The sequence below is a fragment of the Homarus americanus genome, unplaced genomic scaffold (assembly GCF_018991925.1).
Source record: "Homarus americanus isolate GMGI-L3 unplaced genomic scaffold, GMGI_Hamer_2.0 scaffold33468, whole genome shotgun sequence".
NCBI lineage: Eukaryota > Metazoa > Arthropoda > Malacostraca > Decapoda > Nephropidae > Homarus > Homarus americanus.
The window spans coordinates 9,179,705-9,200,369 of NW_024714177.1; the positions used below are offsets into that span (position 1 = coordinate 9,179,705).

The 20,665-nt window shown below is 43.3% G+C and overlaps 1 protein-coding gene across 2 annotated transcripts in view; it reads right to left on the minus strand.

Moving 5' to 3' along the window:
- Positions 1-692: 692 nt before the first annotated feature.
- LOC121878064 (proclotting enzyme-like) overlaps positions 693-20,665 on the minus strand; it is a 25,538-nt gene continuing 5,565 nt past the window's right edge. The window contains exons 2-11 of one of the 2 annotated variants that reach the window (XM_042384054.1): positions 14,530-14,664; positions 13,836-13,979; positions 12,408-12,476; positions 8,537-8,634; positions 7,880-7,980; positions 6,620-6,794; positions 5,556-5,649; positions 3,014-3,111; positions 2,093-2,161; positions 693-1,800 (exon numbers count right to left, since the gene is read on the minus strand). In XM_042384054.1, the coding sequence (XP_042239988.1) occupies positions 3,050-3,111; positions 5,556-5,649; positions 6,620-6,794; positions 7,880-7,980; positions 8,537-8,634; positions 12,408-12,476; positions 13,836-13,979; positions 14,530-14,656 (870 nt within the window). In that variant the 5' untranslated portion in view covers positions 14,657-14,664 and the 3' untranslated portion in view covers positions 693-1,800; positions 2,093-2,161; positions 3,014-3,049. Of the gene's footprint in view, positions 1,801-2,092; positions 2,162-3,013; positions 3,112-5,555; positions 5,650-6,619; positions 6,795-7,879; positions 7,981-8,536; positions 8,635-12,407; positions 12,477-13,799; positions 13,980-14,529; positions 14,665-20,665 lie in introns of both variants that reach the window. The other variant, XM_042384046.1, reaches the window with a different exon arrangement.

Genomic DNA, 20,665 nt, shown 5'->3' on the forward strand with positions numbered 1-20,665 from the left:
CACAGCGCTGGTGATGTTTTGTTATCTACTGTATTATTATCATCATTAACTCGTATTAAAACTGTATTCTTGTATGGTATTTGAATAGTCCGGAATTTTCATATTTACACTATTTTACAAATTCTTCGGGATACCTTTGTGAAGCTAAGCAAGGTTCCAATGTTGAGTTCAGAGATGTAGGAAGGTATTAACAGGGGGAAGGCAACAGGAGCGTTTCTCTCCGTTGGTGAGTGAACTTACACAGTGGTTAACGGGAGATACATCCCCTCCTCCTCCTCCTCCTCCCACTTCTCTCCCAACTCCTCCTTCACCCCCCTCTCTCACCTCCTCCCACCACCACCACCACCCCGTGTACACAGTTCGTGGTAAGGTTACACAACATAAGGCTAAAACTAGTACAGGATGTTGGTATAAAAGTGGTTAAAGACGGTACATAAAAAAGGCAGAAATGTATAAATACAGTAACTGAGATGAGTACAAAACATACTTAAAGTGGGTACAAAAATTAAGGGTGGAGACAAAAATTTGAGGTGGGTACGAAAACTTAGGGTGGATACAAAGACTTAAGGTGGGTAAAAAAAACTTACCTAAGGTGGGTACAAAAAACTTAGGGTGGGTACAAAAACATAAAACTGGTCTAAAAATGTCATGATTGGCACAAAAACATTATAAATTAGTACAAAACTACGATGATTGGTTGAATATTTTTAATATAAAAAATACAACTGAGGTAAAAATTACTTGAAAATGTAAAAACAATAGTCATGATTGGTGGACATAACAGGTGGAATTGGTACACATAACTGGTGGAATTGGTACACATAACAGGTGGAATTGGTACACATAACAGGTGGAATTGGTACACATAACAGGTGGAATTGGTACATATAACAGGTGGAATCGGTACACATAACAGGTGGAATTGGTACATAACTGGTGGAATTGGTACACATAACAGGTGGAATTGGTGCACATAACAGGTGGAATTGGTGCATATAACAGGTGGAATTGGTGCACATAACAGGTGAAATTGGTGCACATAACAGGTGTCATCAGTACACATCAGGACACCGTAACAAGATGTTTAACTCACATATACCGACACGTAAACACAAACTACAAGTACATATAAACTCCACATAACACCTTTAAAAACTCTGTAAGACATTCAAGTTCATATGATATCATTCTAAACATTACCTAAAGCTGTACAAACACTACGAGCCTAAGATCATTAATTTTACTATGCTACAAGTTCAAAATTCTTCTTTCAGCAAGAAAATAAAAACAAAATAAATCGGTGTAAATAATAAAACTGCGTTAACTTATAAACAACAATATTCTTGACACGTTGTATGCAGAGTGATCGGTAATACTCTTAGGGAAATGAATGATCATCAGGTTGAGTGATTCTACGAGTGCTGGGTGTCGGTTGTCAACAAGAGGTGTGGTCTACGTACACTGCAGGAGTTAGCCTTACGGAGAAGGCGCTTCTTGCAAGGCATCGTCAGTCAATCCCAAATCCATAAGACGGTTCAGGTTGAGCAAATCAAAGCCTAAATAAACTAGACTTTGGAGCAAATATCATCCTCAAAGTGGGTGCCAACCAGAGAACGTCGCCAACCGGGTAGATGGTGTTAGGGTTGAGAAGGCTACCTTTCTGATCCACTGCAGGTGTGGGCAGGTGGCCGTATAGATCCCCGGGAAGTTGATTAAGCCACACTTGTAACCCGCGCTCACCACCCCGGCCAGCATGTACCTCCCGAAACTGTTGTACATCAAGGGACCTCCAGAGTCACCCTAATGAGAGAGGTGGGAAATGGGAGAGTTAAATGGACGTAAGTGTATGCGAGGAGTAAGGAAATGGAAAATGGAAAGGTATAGGAAACGAGAGAAGAGGGAGAGGAGAAGGAGAATAGACAGGGAAAAGAAGGAAATGACTATAGATATTTTTTTTTAGTTTGTGGGGTAGAATCATTGGGCGACAGTGTTCAACCAATCATACACGTTTATATTGCACATACACACACACACACACACACACACACACACACACACACACACACACTGTACTGATACACATACAACCTACCTTACAGGCATCTTTTCCTCCCTGTCTGTCTCAGCACACAGAAAGTCGTCGCCAATACCGTCTGGGAACCTGCAAAGACAGAAAATATGAAATAACTTGTTTCTCTGTATCTATCAGAAAAGAGACAGAAGGAGGACCTGATCTGTCTCTCTCTCTATACCCGACAGAAAGAAGGCAGAAGAAAGACAGAAGAATTAATTCAATTTCCGTCTCCTCACAACACCATGAGTTAGGAAATATTTATCCGTGACGAAGGACTGACTCACACACTCAGGAATTGTGAATAAAAAGACAAAAAACAATTGAAGATATCAATAAATAAATAAATACATAAGATAAATAAATGAATGAATAAAGTGGATAAATGAGTAAGTAATATGACACTTCCCTAGCAGCGTAGACAATCCTGATATACGAGGTGGAACTGGATAGGTAACTCCCCGATCAGCTATGTTAATTATGGTTAGAGAGGGGACGTCAGCCTGGTTGTGTTGTTGACGTTGAGATGGGACAGAAAGACATATTTATTTTCTTCATTTTTAATTTTGTTTTCTATACACATCCAAGGTTTCGTACTAGTTTTTTTTTCACTTTCAATTTGCCTAAAGCTGTAGCGTGACAGTAGCGTCAGGATAACGGTGTGAGTAGTTGTGATATTCCAAATGGTCGAAAATTCCAGCAACGAAATTACAATGAACAAAATTCCACCATCTAAACAAACAGTAAGAGATACATGGATAAATAAACAGACATGTGAGGGAATATATATATATATATATATATATATATATATATATATATATATATATATATATATATATATATATATATATATATATATATATATATATATAAATGGATAGCAAGAGACTTAGAAAGATAACAGAGCAAGAGAGAGGGAGAGAGAGCACAATTACTTACCTGATGGAGTAGTCCCCCAGCGTCTTGTAAGCAGCATCACAACGACTGGGCGGGAACACCGTCACGTCCACCTCCTAGCACGTCACTCCCTGCTCCACCTGCCGAGGATGTCACATGTCAGCGACTGAGTCAAGTGCAGATGTAACCTCAATTTGGCGAACTGTATGAATTGGCTTCCCTTTACGCCAAAATTAATAGAACAATAACTAGACTCACTCCAAAAAGTATCTTTACGATTTGGTGTTCGACAATATGAAACAGCAGACGAAGGGTTTAGACAACAAGAGTTGCAGTGTTCATTTTGAAATTCATCGGGGTTATCCGTGAAGATATTTTTGGAGTGTGTACCACAGACCTGGGGGACCAGTAGGGACGAATACAATACACTGCCGGAACTACAGTACTCTCGATCACCATCACCCTCCCCAACTAAAGTCGGGTACCCATTCACAACTGGGTCGACTGAGGTGCCCAGGAGAAAACCAACCATCCTTAAGACATGAAGCGAGCACTGTAGCCACTCGGCCTCTGCACACACACACACACACACACACTTACCACCCCCCACTGAATGAATGGAAAACCGCATTTGTCACCCCTATCCCCAAGGTCCCCTAGTGATCTCAGGCCAGTTGCCATTACCCCCATACCCAGTCTATTCTGTGAAGACTTTGTTTTTGAATGGGCATTTGCTAGTATTTATCAGTCAATTGATCCACAGCAATTTGGCAATATGACGACCTCCTCTACGTCACACTGCTTAGTTAGTGTCCTGGATTTTCTGCCCAAAAACCTGGAGAAACGTAAGACGTCACTGGCCGTTGTCCTTGTTGACTTCAGGAAGGCTTTTGACCTTGTTGATCACTACACTGTTATCAACAAGGCCATTGCACTAAGGCTGCCCACCAACCTGGTCTCATGTCTCACTGATTTCCTGAGTGAGCGTCGTCAGGCAGTCAGGTACCAGGGTTCTGTCTCCACATTCCAACACCTCACCTGCGGTGTTCTACAGGGGGACCAAGCTGGGACCACTGTGCTTCCTAATCCTGATCAATGATGCTCTATCGGACACTCCTCACAGGTGGAAGTACGTAGATGACTGCACTGTGGGGGTTACAGTGGACAACACCTCACCGGACTACTCATCGCTACAAGGCACCCTGGACAGGCTTCAGGCATGGACTATGGAGAACAAGGTCACCATCAATCACACCAAAACCGTAGTCATGCACATCAACACCGCCACCACTTCAGTGCAAGTTCCAGCAGTTCCAGTGGATGCCCATCCTCTCCAGTTAGTGCAGTCTGCCAAACTCCTGAGTGTAACTATAGACCACAAACTGGACTGGATGGCCCATGTAAACAACACTATCAAGGCAGCCTCGTACCGACTCTACATGCTACGACGACTCAGGTCTTGGGCACCCATGCCAGAGCTGAGGACTATCTACAATGCATTTAAACTCCCCAAATTAATGCATGCATCACCAGCCTGGTCGTCTTCTCTCAACTCTAACCAACAACGTCAGCTAGAGAAAGTACAGAAGAGAGCCTGCAGAATCATGCTCGGCACAGACTACTCTGGCTACAACAACGCTCTCTCCACCCTGGAAATGCCATCGCTCAGTGACCTCCACCACCACGCACTAGCAGGGTTTGGTAGTGGACTACTGCACCATCCTCGTCATCGCCACTTACTGCCACCTGCAACCCCCCCCGCCCACCTCGCGCAGTCCGCCACTACAACAAAATTCAGCCCATAAGGCCCGCACACATAGATAAAGAATAGCACCATCCATCTATTGTTAAAATAATAAACAGATCCCTAATTTATGTACTGTACAGCTCTGTAAATGTATTGAACGTATATTATTATGTCTAAATCACATGTAAGTTTGTATATTTTCAGCCACCGGTTGCAACTCTATTAATAAACCGTTTATTATTTTCTATTATTATTACACACACACACACACACACACACACACACACACAAGAGTAAGACTTAATTTATGTAGTATAATGTAGTGTACATAACATAACACTGCAATAAGGTTTCTATCTGATATCTACTTGTATAACTTTTCAAACTACAGTAGTTCTCCTCCATAACCCCTTAGGTACGATGCCAACATCTTGAGTACGATGCTAACCTCTTGAGAATGATGCCAACCCCTTGAGTACGATGTCAAGCCCTTGAGTACGATGTCAACCCCTTGAGTACAATGGATTATCCCGGTGAATAAGCTAGTTTAATTATTCACTCTCAGACCCCGGAAATAATACCACCATCATGTCTGCGAGTCCTGAAGAAGGCTGTGATGTAGATAACTAATAAAGTAGATTTTAAATGTCCACTAAGGAAGTATGCTGTAAGTACACTTAATTAATACAGAGATACATCCATTAATACACTCACTTAACAAGTATAAATAAACTTAACAAAAATATAACATCGTAACAGGTGCAATTACACCTACCTCAGACGTAAAATACATACACCCATATGAACAGAGAGAGAGAGAGAGAGAGAGAGCAGTACCGAACCTTGTAGCTCCCCAGCCCACTAAAGTGAAGCTCCGGCCCTCTAGGTCAGGTGAGTCCTTAACAGTCCAAGGAAGACACACGGGCGACACCTGTAACAAGTACACCTGTATTGGAATGTACCTGGCCTCTGTACAGCACCCACACCTGCACCATACACACCTGTGACCTCTGTACAGAACCCACACCTGCACCATACACACCTGTGACCTCTGTACAACTCCACACCTGCATCATACACACCTGTGACCTCTGTACAGCACCCACACCTGCACCATACACACCTGTGACCTCTGTACAGAACCCACACCTGCATCATACACACCTGTGACCTCTGTACAGCACCCTGCACCATACACACCTGTGACCTCTGTACAGAACCCACACCTGCATCATAAACACCTGTGACCTCTGTACAGCACCCACACCTGCACCATACACACCTGTGACCTCTGTACAGAACCCACACCTGCATCATAAACACCTGTGACCTCTGTACAGCACCCACACCTGCACCATACACACCTGTGACCTCTGTACAGAACCCACACCTACCATACACACCTGTGACCTCTGTACAGAACCCACACCTGCATCATAAACACCTGTGACCTCTGTACAGCACCCACACCTGCACCATACACCTGTGACCTCTGTACAGAACCCACACCTGCATCATACACACCTGGACCTCTGTACAGCACCCACACCTGCATCATAAACACCTGTGACCTCTGTACAGAACCCACACCTGCATCATAAACACCTGTGACCTCTGCTGCACCCACACCTGCATCATAAACATCACTTGAACATCTACAAGAAACTTACACACACCTACAGTATATTGCATCACAAACACCTGTCAAACCGCGACACACACAAACATACACACTCACCATGTACACCTACATCTGAAAAACATACAAATTTACACACACACACACACACACACACACACACACACACACACACACACACACGTAGATATAGAAAGTTATATAATCAGTGTAATTATCTCTTCACCTTAGACAATTAACACCTGGTATCGAACCAACTCACCTGAGAGCTAAGTTTGACAGGGTGATCGAGACGCAGGATAGCCAGGTCGTGGGCGAGAGAAGGCGGGCTGTAGAGTGGGTGCAAGGTGGTGACGCTCACCCTCACATCCACTTGGGCGGGTCTCCGTGTAGTCAGGTTGTGCCCACCCAGACGGACTAGGTCAACCTCGAAGTACCTGGGATAATTACAGGTATTACAAGGCTGTTCGTCAGTAAGAGCAAACAATAGTGACCGGCTTTACATGTGTCCATCTGGCATTGGTATGTTTATGAATGTTTACGCCACTGCTTCGAGTCTTCAGTGATGTTTTTTCTATAGTGTAAGCATTAGTTAATAGTATGTTGAACTACTTAGTAGTTAGGAGAGAGAGAGAGAGAGAGAGGCGCAGTATGGAATTTATTTTTTTATAATGCCAAGTAATAATCTTAGGTATGACATGTCAAACGGGGATTGTTTCCGCACTATGTGTCAAGACGTTGACTAGTGGTGTGGGACACAGTGAACGTTCCTTCAGCAACAAGAACCTGATTACGTCTGAGCTTCCCAACACGATGAAAAATCTCTACACTGAATGCAATGAGTGTGAGGTATGGATTGAAGAGAAAAGAAAAGTGCTTTGCTATCTGTGACCCGCCTGGTAATGTTAAAAAAAAAATGGCACCATGGAACCATAGAGCGTTTCTCCAGCGTCACAGTCGACATGCTTGAGACTTTGACTTTTGTATAGAAATGGGATGCATTTGATCTGGAGTAATTTGGGCAAATAAAGCCTACTGTCTGAGAAATGAAATTATATAACCATATATGTGTTGTACTAAACGTTTTAGCTAACATCGAAACAAGATACCTTGAGAAAATGTAGCATACTCATATCTAGCACTTTTCTAGCGCGCTTCAGGTGTCAATCTAAAGCCAATCTGAAATTAGTTTTGGCAGCACTGGACACAGTCAGTCAATAAGAGCTGTATACACACCCAGAGAGAGAGCAATTACACGTCCAACAAGATTCGCGCTATTATGTTTTTACTGATACAGAACGTATGAGAAAAAACACAACCAGCACCTCAACACTTCAATGAACAGTTGGTTGATGTCTTCATAGAACTTTATTGAAAACTCATAAACCCTTCCTAAGATAAGTTAAGTATTTGGGAATACTGTTAGGAGGAAGGTGAATTCGTGGGATAGTGTGGAGAAGGAGGTAAGCCTCCATTTTGCCTGTAATAAACAAATTAATAATTGTGTGTGAGCTAAACTTACCAGACACAGTGGCCAGCTGTCAGGACAAACTGAGGTGTTATCAACACTCCATCACAGAACCAGTTCACCTTTCCTCCCCTCTCTATACTTCCCACGGCGGCCTGGTGATAAAGGTCATTTCAGGTCCGTGCCATGAATGAGGGTCAGGTCAGGTTAGTACAATGAATGAGGGTCACTTTAGGTCGGGTTACTACTATGAATGAGGACCACTTCAGGGCAGGTGAGTATTATGACTAAGGGTCATGTCAGCTCAGGTCAGTACTATGGATGAGGGTCATGTCAGGTTAATACTGTGAATAAAAGTCAGGTCAGTACTATGAGTGGCGGTCAGGTCAATACTGTGAATAAAAGGTTAGGTCAGACCTATGAATGAGGGTTGGAACCATGGAGGGGACAGGCTAGTGCCATGAATTTGTCAGGTCAGGTCCGCATTGTGAATAAAGGTCAGCTCAGTTTACTAGTATAAATGAGAATAAGGTCAGGTTGTATCAGAAGTCAAGTGAGATCAGTAGCACGAATGAGTCAGTTCAGTAACAAGCAGCAATATCATGTCCCACCCAAAGAGGCAGGAAAACAGGACAACTTTTACTGTATAATAATAAAGTGAACAAGTAAAAGAGGCAATATAGGACAAGCCACGAGAAGGTCAACACTCACCACCCAAGGCCAGGAGTTGGGTTTGGCCTCCACCCCACCTATCAAGCCAGCAAGTTTGGGCGGCCTCTTCTTCTTGCTGCTACCGCCAAGACCACACTCTGTTAACACACGTATATTGTAGGTCTTAAGTTTCTGTCGATGTTCCTTTTTTAAGTGATTCGAATTCAGATATTTCGATCTAAAATTAATCGAAATTATTATTATTTTTTTTTAATTTATAATATTTTCTGCAACGACATGGGTTACCCTCTCTCTCTCTCTCTCTCTCTCTCTCTCTCCCCCCCCCTCTCTCTCTCTCTCATATATATATATATATATATATATATATATATATATATTTATTTATATATATATACATATATACATACATATATACATATATATTTATATATATATATATATATATATATATATATATATATATATATATATATATATATATATTATTTTACATCTTTTAGTATCTATCTGTCCAACACCTGTGCTGTTGCCTGTCCTTGTGCCTCCTCCTCCTCCTCCTCCCCCCAGAAAATCGCCCACCAGCATCCAAAAGCAGTCGTTCAGGCCCCAGATCTACTGTATAAATCTTCATAACATAACTAGTTTTTGCTGAGCGCTTTGTGTTGTGTATATATATATATATATATATATATATATATATATATATATATATATATATATATATATATATATATATATATATATATGTGTGTGTGTGTGTGTGTGTGTGTGTGTGTGTACGTTCTGTTAGTTTTCTATGAACTATATTGTCTAGTGTTAGTATAGGAGGAAACCTGTAATGTTTGGTAGGGTCACACAGGATAACACCCTTCCCATGTCTGTCCCTGGCCTGGACTCAAACGGAGAACATAATGGTGAGATACGCAATACGCATGTCACCACCAACGCCCCTGTCTGATGTAGTATTTAAGGTTTATGCAGGAACACGTTGTTACTAACCCTGAATTCACTCACTGAATTAAATTATCATTCGTTTATTCAACGAGACTGCCAGCCAAAGTGTAGTCTAAAATAACTTATTCCAGGAAAATCCTCTGTTTCGAGAAACCGACCTTGGAAGAGACTTAGTAAAATAATTAACTTGTAACATTGAATTTCGTCTGTTAGAGATATGGTACATGCTATTGTTGTTGCTAATTCTACATTTATTTGCGTAATTAATATTTACTTCATATGTACGAAAATAAATCAGTTTGAATTTAACACTTCTCTGGGACTCCGATTGGCGCGACCTTGGTGTATATTCTAGAGTAACCCCTTCCATATATTGGACATTATCAGTTTTCTTTATTACAGCGTCCAGCCATATGGTGCTTTCAGTTGTGAACTCTTGGAACAATATACCTGAAAGTATTGAGACGGCACCAAATGTGAGCTCTTTTAAGACCAGACTTCACCAACACTGGAGCAGGTTCAGGTACATTCAGGAGAGCGGTGCATGCCCAGTACTTGCCAACAGTTCGTAACAGAGGCGTGACCGATCGCCCAAGCGACTAACGAGCCGATTAGTGGTGAAGAGGATAAAATAAAGTAAAAGATTAACTATTTCGACCTATTCACTGAGTTATTGGCAAAGATAAGGTAGTAGGTGAAAAACATAAGCTATCAATATTGGGTAATGTTAAGAGACTAAATTAATCTTCATAATTTTATATCGGATATAATTTAATTACAAACAACACTCAGATAATATTTGTTGGTAGACTACTGTAGTTATTTTGTTGTTGCTATTACTGCGTTTCAACAAAGAAGGTCTTTCATTAAGCGCGTAATACATTAGTCCAACAACATTAAAAAACAATGAGAGATATAACTCTCCTAAACAGTAGTGCAGTGACTATACCTTGTTACATGGTGAAAGATCTTACTTGTTGAAGAGCAGTGGTAACGTTATAACGTCAACGTGCAAACAAGAATCAACACATACTCTTTCTTGTTTTTGTCTAGCGTGATATTCATAATATATTTTTTTAACGCGTAAAATGGAAATCGGAAAGGAAAACAAGGAAAAATTGTGTGAACTAACAATAGCAGAATTAACACTGGACAATGAAGGTCGTAACAGATCGAACGGCGTGTACACTGACAAGTGGTGGAAATGATAAATCAATAATACTCCTTTATCTACACCTGGCCGACCTGAGAACAATCCAGGTACACACATTAAACCGCTCTGAGTTCAGATATTCTCCTCTCAACACTCCACTCAAACTCTGACGATGCAACAGCAATATTGTAACCAATGAGGCTTAAGGTTCGATTATTCCCAAGGAATACTCTGGCATTTTAAGATTTTAGATTCAAAACCCTTCCTTTCCAACTAGCGTCGTTCCATCTTTGACATAAGCTCACAGACTGTTCCTTCATCTGTCACCAAACAACTCTACTACTAACCTACCTCTTCCTTTTCCACTGGGCAGAACTTACCAGGGTTCTGGGTTCCAGCTGCGGCAGTGTGAGTCTTGTACGTCGGTCGTGGTGCTAGTGGTCCGTTACTACTATCCTATAACAATCAGGCATGCTGTGTTAAGCCATGACGCCTATATCTACTTCTACTACTCACTTCCATCCATCTGTTGTCTTTCCACTGAACCATTTTCATCCTTGTCACTTGGTATGTATGTATGTATGTATGTATGTATGTATGTATGTATGTACTGTATGTATGTATGCATGTATGTATGTATGCATGTATGTAGTATGCATGTATGTATGTAGTATGTATGTATATATGTATGTATGTATGTATGTATGTATGTTCATAATCTACACACGACGTGACACAACTCCCTCAGAGGCTGGAGGGCCTTTTATGTTACTTTACTCTTGTTATTTTAGTACTACTCGCTCACATTTTCATTATGAGCCCGAAAGATCCCGTCACACACACACACACACACACACACACACACACACACACACACACACACACACACACACACACACACACACACCAATAATGTGGTTGTGATTCCTAGAAGTCTAATAAAGGAAAATTCATGACCTTTACAACAAACATAGTGCTGAAGCCTCCACACTGACCTGCCTCTCGTATATCACTCTCTCTCTCTCTCTCTCTCTCTCTCTCTCTCCTTATTCACATATTTTCACTTGATGATGGAATAAATTGATCCCAAGCCTTATTTTGTAAAATATAACTACATTTATTGAGGAATTTTCTGAACACTGCTATATCTATCAACCTATCTTTATGTATGTATGTATGTATGTATGTATGTATGTATGTATGTATGTATGTATGTATGTATGTATGTATGTGTATATGTATATATATGTATGTATATATGTATGTATGTATGTATGTATGTATGTATGTATGTATGTATGTATGTATGTATGTATTATCTGAATACCTATGTCAACTGCTATTATGAGTATAACCTCATCCGTTTCTTTCGTTTAACAACTCAAAGGACATTCTATGAACTTAAGAGTGACATCTGTGCTTGTATTATGGTAGCAGCTTTAGCACGGTGACGAATAAAGTCGGTCACAGTTCCACCTGGTACAGTGGTCGGTGGATTTTGTGAAATGTGGGAACCTTTGTGTTTATTTACATCGTAGTAAAACTATACTGACGTGGCTTGAGGGAACTCGCAATGGCAGCCAGATTAAGGATGCAAAATAAGTTGATTTTGTGCATTAATTTAAGTGAAAGTATTTAGTCAGGGTTGAGACTGCAATATTGATGCTATCTTGATCGTTGAGTTTGTGTTTCAGCTTAAGCCTACCAGTTAGTACGTTCTTACTTAGCCAGTGACGAGTAGGAAGGTTCACCGTCCGGACTTTTGAGACTTTTGTTCAACCTGGCACCTGAAGAGGAACTTACTGACGTCTACGGCGGGTGGTGGTAGTGGTTGAGTTGGGTAGGGGGAGGTGGGTCGCGGCTGCTCCATATCTGTCAACAAACCAACACTCATTGTAGATAGATAGATACAAGTTTACACTGATTCAGACAGTAGATAGACTGAGTAGGTTAAGAAACAATGTGCATGGTCAATGCAGGTATACAAGCAATGGTAAACAGTAAGTGGATTCGACCGAGGATAGCCCAACAAAGTACCATGCACTTATTTCCATTACCGTGAAAATGTTGTTTGTATACCTGGGAGACGAACCAGGTGCACTTTTGAAAACGAAGAAGAAAAAGAACAATGATCTAATATCAAGAAAATTACACACACACACACACAAACACACACACACACACACACACACACACACACACACACACACACACACACACACACACACACACACACACACACACACACACACACACACACACACGAAGTTTACTATAAAAATGTTCTCAAAGTAAGTGGTTCTTAGACTGAGGGATGTGATGGTCAGTGAGATATGCTGATAAGAAAAAATCTTGAATAACAAAAACCTCAGTGGTTGCCTTAAAGCCTAGAATAAGTCACCTTTCACAAGTTCCTTCGATATTTTCCTGATATTAGTTGAAGCGGTTTTGATCTCGGCCTTTCCAGGAATCACCTTTCCAATGCAGTGTATCAGAATGTAAGCCAGCGAGCATTCAAGCCATTATTCCCCTTTTCACTAACGTATCTGTATGAGGTAGAATTTTCAGCGCTGGTTGGGATCAAAACAATGCACACAAACATAACCTAATATAGCAACTTAGATTTTAAAGTGAAAAAGAGCTAGTGCCAACCATCTCATTAAAAAGTACTTGCTCGTGAAACCTCTTAATATTCACCCCTGGATACATATGGGTTAAAAATTACAACTAAAATGGAATATGTCTGTTTTGTTTTTATTGATATGAAATATGGGTATGAGTCCGTACAAACCCTATCATTAAGGAGTGCCGTACCTGCTTGTGTTACCTCTGTGAATACTTTCTGAATTGTTTTGTCAAGAGGCTGGTCTTTGCTTCCGTATACACATTTAATGAACTGTAGTATTATCCAATGCACTTAAACATCGCGGGGTGGGGGAAGGGTGCTGGGTCAGAGATGGGCTCGTTAGGGGCCGCGGGGTAAAACACTTGAGAACCACCTGACAGTATAAGAAGTACATAATTAAGATACGGTTTTTTTCTTTCCGAGAGAGAGAGAGAGAGAGAGAGAGAGAGAGAGAGAGAGAGAGAGAGAGAGAGAGCACTATCTGCCGTAATCTCAACTACCACAGTGTACTACTTGGACTATCTTATTAAGTTACACATACACAACAACAGCAGCTGTGCTATACTTACAGAAGGACTTGGGGCAGCAGACTATGGGAACCTTACCCCTGAAGCCACAAAGGGCAGGGTGGACCTTCTTGAAGGTGGAGACGACGGAGGGCAAGAGGAACAGGTCCAGACACTCCCCGTCACCTCCACCCAGCGGTCGACACGTTTCCCCGTCGTCGGTTTTGTCAGGGAAGATTATCACTGTAGGAGGACAGTGTGTGAGGCAGCTGCTGGTGACACTTAGCTGTGACACTAGGCGACACAGCTGTAACACAAGGTGAAACAGCTGTAACACTAGGTGACAGCTGTAACACCAGGTGACACTTAGCTGTAACACTAGGTGACACTTAGCTGTGACACCAGGTGACACTTAGCTGTGACACTAGGCGACACAGCTGTAACACAAGGTGAAACAGCTGTAACACTAGGTGACAGCTGTAACACCAGGTGACACTTAGCTGTAACACTAGGTGACACTTAGCTGTAACACCAGGTGACACTTAGCTGTAACACTAGGTGACACTTAGCTATAACACAATAGATGGCACCTACAGTAGTGGTGACACTCAGTAATAATAACCAACACTCTGCTAATGGTAAGTAAACAGTCAAAATACCGTCCACGATAAAACCTAAACCGTTAAGAATAGTAAAATTAACATTATTTAAGACTACAAACTTCTCTTGCACAACACTGCCTTAATGAAACATTAACCCTTTGAGAACGACCTCTACTGCATCTGTGACCTACCTTCCCTGACGGAGGCACTGACGATGGGCAGCAGCAGTAGCAGGTACAAGGTCAAGGTATGTCGGGTCAGGTCACACCGTCTGGGCTGACTAAAGGGGCAGGTAAATCTTAACCCTTCACGCCACATCTTCACAGCTGTCAGGAGGAGAGTGGAGGTTGGTCTTCTCGCTCATCGTTTGGGTTTAACACAGTTTTTCCCCTCCAACAATTAGTGAGTCTTACATGTGCACAAAAAAAAACATACACAAACACACAGATATACACCCATACACACACTCCTAAATATGTACTGTTACACAAACATAACCGTAACATGTTACTGTATATTATGATATAGACCTTATTTTAATAAACCATGAATTATTATTATAAACATCAGTAATACCAATTGTATTATTATTATTATTAGTAGTAGTAGTGGTAGTAGCAGTGGCGGGCGGCCGGCGCAGCGTGGGTGTCGTGGACCGTCCCTCCTGACCTAAAGTGTTATTGGTGGGGACATACTCGCTGTGGGGAGCGAATTTGACAATGTGTCCGTGAATATCGGATGTCACCAAAGCATCATCACCTGGCGTCTTTCCTCATCCCTTACGCAGTATAAATTGTAAATATCTCCGTGTGTTCACCGGCGTTCACCAAGTGAGAGTGGTGACCTGTGCTGGGTCAGTGGTAGATAATGAGAAGGTTTTTGGCGCTGTCAGTGTCAGCATTTACTGTGACAGGGGTGGTCCTGAGACTATCGCCCCTTATAAAGCCGAGAGTGCTGCCCATGCGGTCGCCCCCACCCCCCCACCATAGTAACGGACTTCAATGCCTAGGGTCTCGACGAACCTTAGTGAGCATACATTAACCGATATTACACCAGCGAGATCTGACAGTAAACAGCGGTTATTTGTGCCGCGAAACAGCAACCAGTGCTTCCGGGTGCATGTAAACTCTTGTCCATAGTGTATCGCTCCCTGATGTATGGATGGTCGCTATTAGGGGGTAGCCTGCCACACCACGCGCGCACGCATGCCCCACACCTGGACACATCAGTCCAGCCTGTCACCTCTCCGCCCTTCCCTCATAAAGAACCCAGCATAATTCCTGTGCCTGGGACTAAATCAGATGTCCGGAGGCGGATGCCACTGTCACCAAGGTGCTGGCCTTCACTACTATGCCTGGTAACATTCCTTGCTGGGTGTCTGTGCTAGCCTGAATCCGGAAACTGCAATAAATTGTGTTTGAAAGTATAAAACAAAGGGTGACCAAGGCGTGATTGCAGGAGTGACCGTGTCGGAACCTCAGGTCGCAGGGAGCCGACACAGGCGGGCTTATGAAAGGGATATCGCCGGACCCAACTACCTGATGATATCTAAATGAGCAGCAGTGAGTCTACTCAACCCGATAATGTAGCAGGTCGAATAAATGTGCTGCCCTCAGTAAAAGTCCACGAGGAGAATGAGAGACAGCCGCCTCAGCGGAATGGCATGTCAGATGGAAAATGCAGGCGTATGGGTCAAAGAAACCTACCAGAAATTGTCAAGTGGTCGCCCGCTAACTTATTTGAAACCAACGGGCAAAGTGTGCCACCAAAGAAATGATTCGGGAGAGCATCACATGACTGATTACACAGGACCGCTTCTCGCCCCCTAGCTCTTCAACACTGGCACATTACTCACATCTATTTTGTCAGAGGACACACACAAAGGCTAAAGCACAAAGAAAATGTGGCAGCAATGTAAAGAGAAGGCGATAATGTGGCAGATCAGTTCCTAGATGATCTCCTATGTGGAAGCAAGAACACTGCAGGAGAGACTAAAATCTACGGGTGACGGAAAGCAAAACACCGATGACGTGGCAAGAAAATTTGGAAACAAAATGCGGGAAAAGCCCTCATGTAAAGATCTCACACATGAATCTCTCCGTGAGTGATGCCAATAAACAGAGCGACATTAAAACTATTGTTGAGAAACATCCCCTGCAAGCGAAGATGAAGGGCATTAGAATTAGGGCGTTTAAAGACCTAAATGTCCTGTTCGAGAAAATAACAGGAGAGATGTGAAAAGGGGCACTGAAGACTGAGGAGGAGCCGGCCCTCAGGCTCTATGCAAACGCTGAAGAGTCATCCAGCACAAACAAGTTTGGCCCTGTAGCAAGCGATTCTCGCACTGCCATTAAGCAATTTTTGCAAGAAAGCTTGCATCCTTCTTGCTGCCATCACCTCCAGGCCCCTGACGGCCTGCCGCCTTATTCCTCTGAAAAGAAACCAGGATGTAGACCTATAGGGGTGGGGGAAGTGCCGAGGCGGATCATCGGAAAGTGGCACGGAGGGTAAAGGATGATGTCAGGGCAGCAGCAGGGAACCCATGGCAGTGCTGCCACCAGGTTGAGGGGAGGCGGCTATTCACGCCATGAGATTGATATTTCGGCAGCGTGATTGTGAGGCCGTTCTCCTGGTGGATGCTTCAAACGCATTCAACATACTAACCGCAAGGCATTGCGCAACAACATCAAGATCAAGTGTCCTAGCTTTACATATATGCTGAAAATTCGGGTACAGGAATCTTTCTTCAGACCTCTACGTAAACAAATAAGAAGACTTACGAGGTGATACCATCCTACAGTTTGAGGGAATTGCAACACAGGGGACCCCGTTGCAATGGCAGGCCGTATGCAATAGGGCCTACTGCCCATAAATGAAATAAAGTATGAACAACTGGGGTCAAACAAGTGGCATATGCTGATGACCTCACAGGAGCAGGTGCGGAGGACATCAAAAAGTGGTGGGACTGGTAACATCAAGCGAGGTCCGCCAAAATAGGGTATTCACCCAAACGCCAGCAAATCCTTCATCGTGAAGCCAGACTAAGCGATCGGGCTATGGAGGTTTTATGAAAGCGGAAAATGCGCTGGTCTGGCGACGCCAAAAGACATCTAGGGCGTTAGCACTGGCACTCACGGACTTCAAGACCCAGCATGAGGGGGAAAGCAAAATGAGTGGGTTAGCGAACCATGTTTCATCGGAGATTGCTAACACAGAGCCACACATGCGGCCTTTGGTAGCATCTTTTACAGAGTCAAGCATCGTTGGAACCATTCTGATGCGCACTATCCCTGAGATCCGACCTCCTCCACCTTTTGGAAGAAGAAGGCAATGTCAAGTTCATTCCCAAACCAGTGAAACACCACGACTTAACCCCAGTAGAAAGAACACTTCTTGCACTCTCCACCAAGATCAGGGATGGGACTAACTAATCCAGAGGAGATTATGACTCTGAACATCAAAATTCATTTCTAAGCTCACGGCAGCCCCTCATACTGATCACAGCATAATGAAATGAATGCAACAGGGAAGTGGACACCAGCGAAGTTATCATATCCCAGGTCCATTACAACAGATCAGCAGCACTGCCAAAATGATATGTTGCAGCAACTATTGCTGCAGGTTCCAGAAATGGACAAAAAAGTGAAGCAGGAAGAGGAGGTGGGCGCCTCGAACTGGTTAACTACGTTACCGATATGTGCGCACTGTTTCAGCCTTACCAAACAAAGAATTTACAGAGTTATTGCTCTATGTACTGGCCAGTAGATGGTTTGCCTCCCAATGCGTGTGTGAAGTTCTATGATGGCGATCACGCCATGGTTTGCAAGAAGGGCGCTTCTAAGGCGCATTAGGCATGACGAGGTATGGATCTCAGCAAATATGCGAAGCAGTCTTGCCGGACGTTGCGTGGTAGAACCGACCTCCTTCCACTGGATGGCGAGATTCCTCCACCACAGACCTCAAACACATCTAACGAAGCCTGTGGACGTCAGTGCTCGAGGTGATTCTGGACGCTGGGACAGCGAAGCCGACATCAGGATTTTGATCCCATGGCCGTTTGTCATCAGAACTGCCCCTCGATGCTGCGTGATAGGAGGAAATCTATAACGACAAGAGAAGGGCATATGGGGAGAGAATTCCTGCAATGTTGGATCAAGGCAGCTTCACTCCCCGTGTTCATAACCTCTGTGGATGGGCCTGCGCAAGATGTTTCCCTTTACGCCAGACTCGCGGAGCTGATCTCCGGAATGCAGCTGGTTAAGCTCTTGCGGAAGTTATGTCACAGCTCGATGAGATGTCGACTGTCCTTCTCCTTCTGGTCGGCTTCTGCCTGCCCCAGGGGAAATCGAGAGAGCTGCCCTACTCCGACAACCGCGCAGATATTGACTATGAGGCCATTGAAACACTGAATGCTTTACGGATCCGCGGCTCAACTAATCTAACACAGATAGGATAGCTTCCGGCGTATTAGAGATTTACTATTACAAAATAAAATGGCGCGAAGGTGTATTGGGGGAGGCCAAGGCCACGTTAAGTGGTGGTAGTAGTATATTCTCCAACCATGCTCCCCACGCAACGCCCAAATCGCAGTGGGCGGCTAGACCTCCTGACCAGCTTGAGGTTAACATATAACAAAAATATTCATAAGTCACCATCACCGTGAGCCTACACCTGATTCGACGTGTTACATATTAAGTAATATATTAGGCCAGTAGGTGTGAATTATCTGAGAGTTTGACATTCAATAATTAAACTTTAAATATGTTACAAAGGTTATCAGCCATCATATTGGAAAGGCAGTCGAGGGAAGATGCAGAGAAATGGGTCAAAGAAACCTACTCAGAAGTTGTCAGGTGGTCTCCAATTGACCTCTTTGAACCACCAAAATGTGGGACCACCAAAGAAATGATCCGAGAGATAACTCGCCTCATACAATATTACACTCATGACAGCTCCCTGGCCCCAATAACTCTCTACATACTGGCAATAATACGTCATCTATTTTGTCAGAGAACACACGCTAGGAGTAAGTACAAGGAAGGTATAGCTGCAATTAAGAGAAGACAGACACTGTGGCAGAGCGGGACACTGGACGATCTCCTAAGTAAGGCAAGAACATTGCAGCAGAGACTAAAATTTACAGGAGACGGAAAGCAAAACACAGAGAATACTGCCAGAAAGTTTGGTAACAAGAAGCGTGTGGGAAAATTGTCTTCGGCGGGAAGATCTCACACAGAGTAATCTTCCGGTGGTGTGCTGCCAATAAACAGAGAGACCTTACAGCAACTGAAGGGAAAACATCCCCCTGCAAGTACAGAGGAAGGCATCAGGTTCCCGGGTGACTATGTCCCTCCAAATGCTGTCATGTTTGAGAAAATAACAGGAGGGATGGTGTGGAAAAAAGCACTGAAAACTCAGGGGAGGGCAGGCCTTTCAGGCCTGGATGCAGACGGCCGGAGAAGCATCCTCAGCACTAACAAGTTTGGCGCTGCAAGTGAGCTCTGCAGTGCCACCGCCGCCTTTGCAAGAAAGCTAGCAACCTCATACTGCCATCACCTACAAGCTCTGGCGGCCTGCTGCCTCATCCCCCTAGACAAAAATCCAGGATGTAGGCCTATAGGGGGTGGGGAAGTGCTGAGACGGATCATTGGAAAATGCACAATGGAGGTGGTTAATGATAATGTCAGAGCAGCTGCAGGGAACCTGCAAGTATGTGTGCTGGCCACCAGGGTGGGGGTGAAGTTGCTATTCACTCCATGAGAAAGATATTTGAGCAGCGTGATTGTGAGGCAGTACTCCTGGTTGACGCTTCCAACGCATTCAACATAACCGCAAGGCAACACTGCACATCATCAAGATCAAGTGTCCAAGCTTTGCAATGTACGTTGAAAACACCTACAGGAACCCGACAGACCTCTATATAACAAGCTTTAAGGCCCTAAGAGGAGATACCACCCTACAGTCAACTGATTTGATTTTGATTTTGCCGCTTACAGCTACTTTATTGTGCACCCCACACTCATCCCGTGAGCGGTAGCGCAAAAGGATTACAAAGTAGAGTTTACAACGGGTCATAATAATTAACTCCCGTTTTCAGGATATTATGGCACTGAATGTTACACAGTATTTCAATTACATTATTTGTTTAGTTCTATACATAAAGGGTAACTTATTCACAACTGCGTGAGTACAGGCGTGTGAGGCAGTATGTCTGGCCTCGCACTGTTATTCACATTTGCATGAAGTATTAAGCACATTGTGTATTTGGTTCTATACATGAGAACTGATATAGTTACTAAATGCAAAAAGTGGATACAATCTTAATAT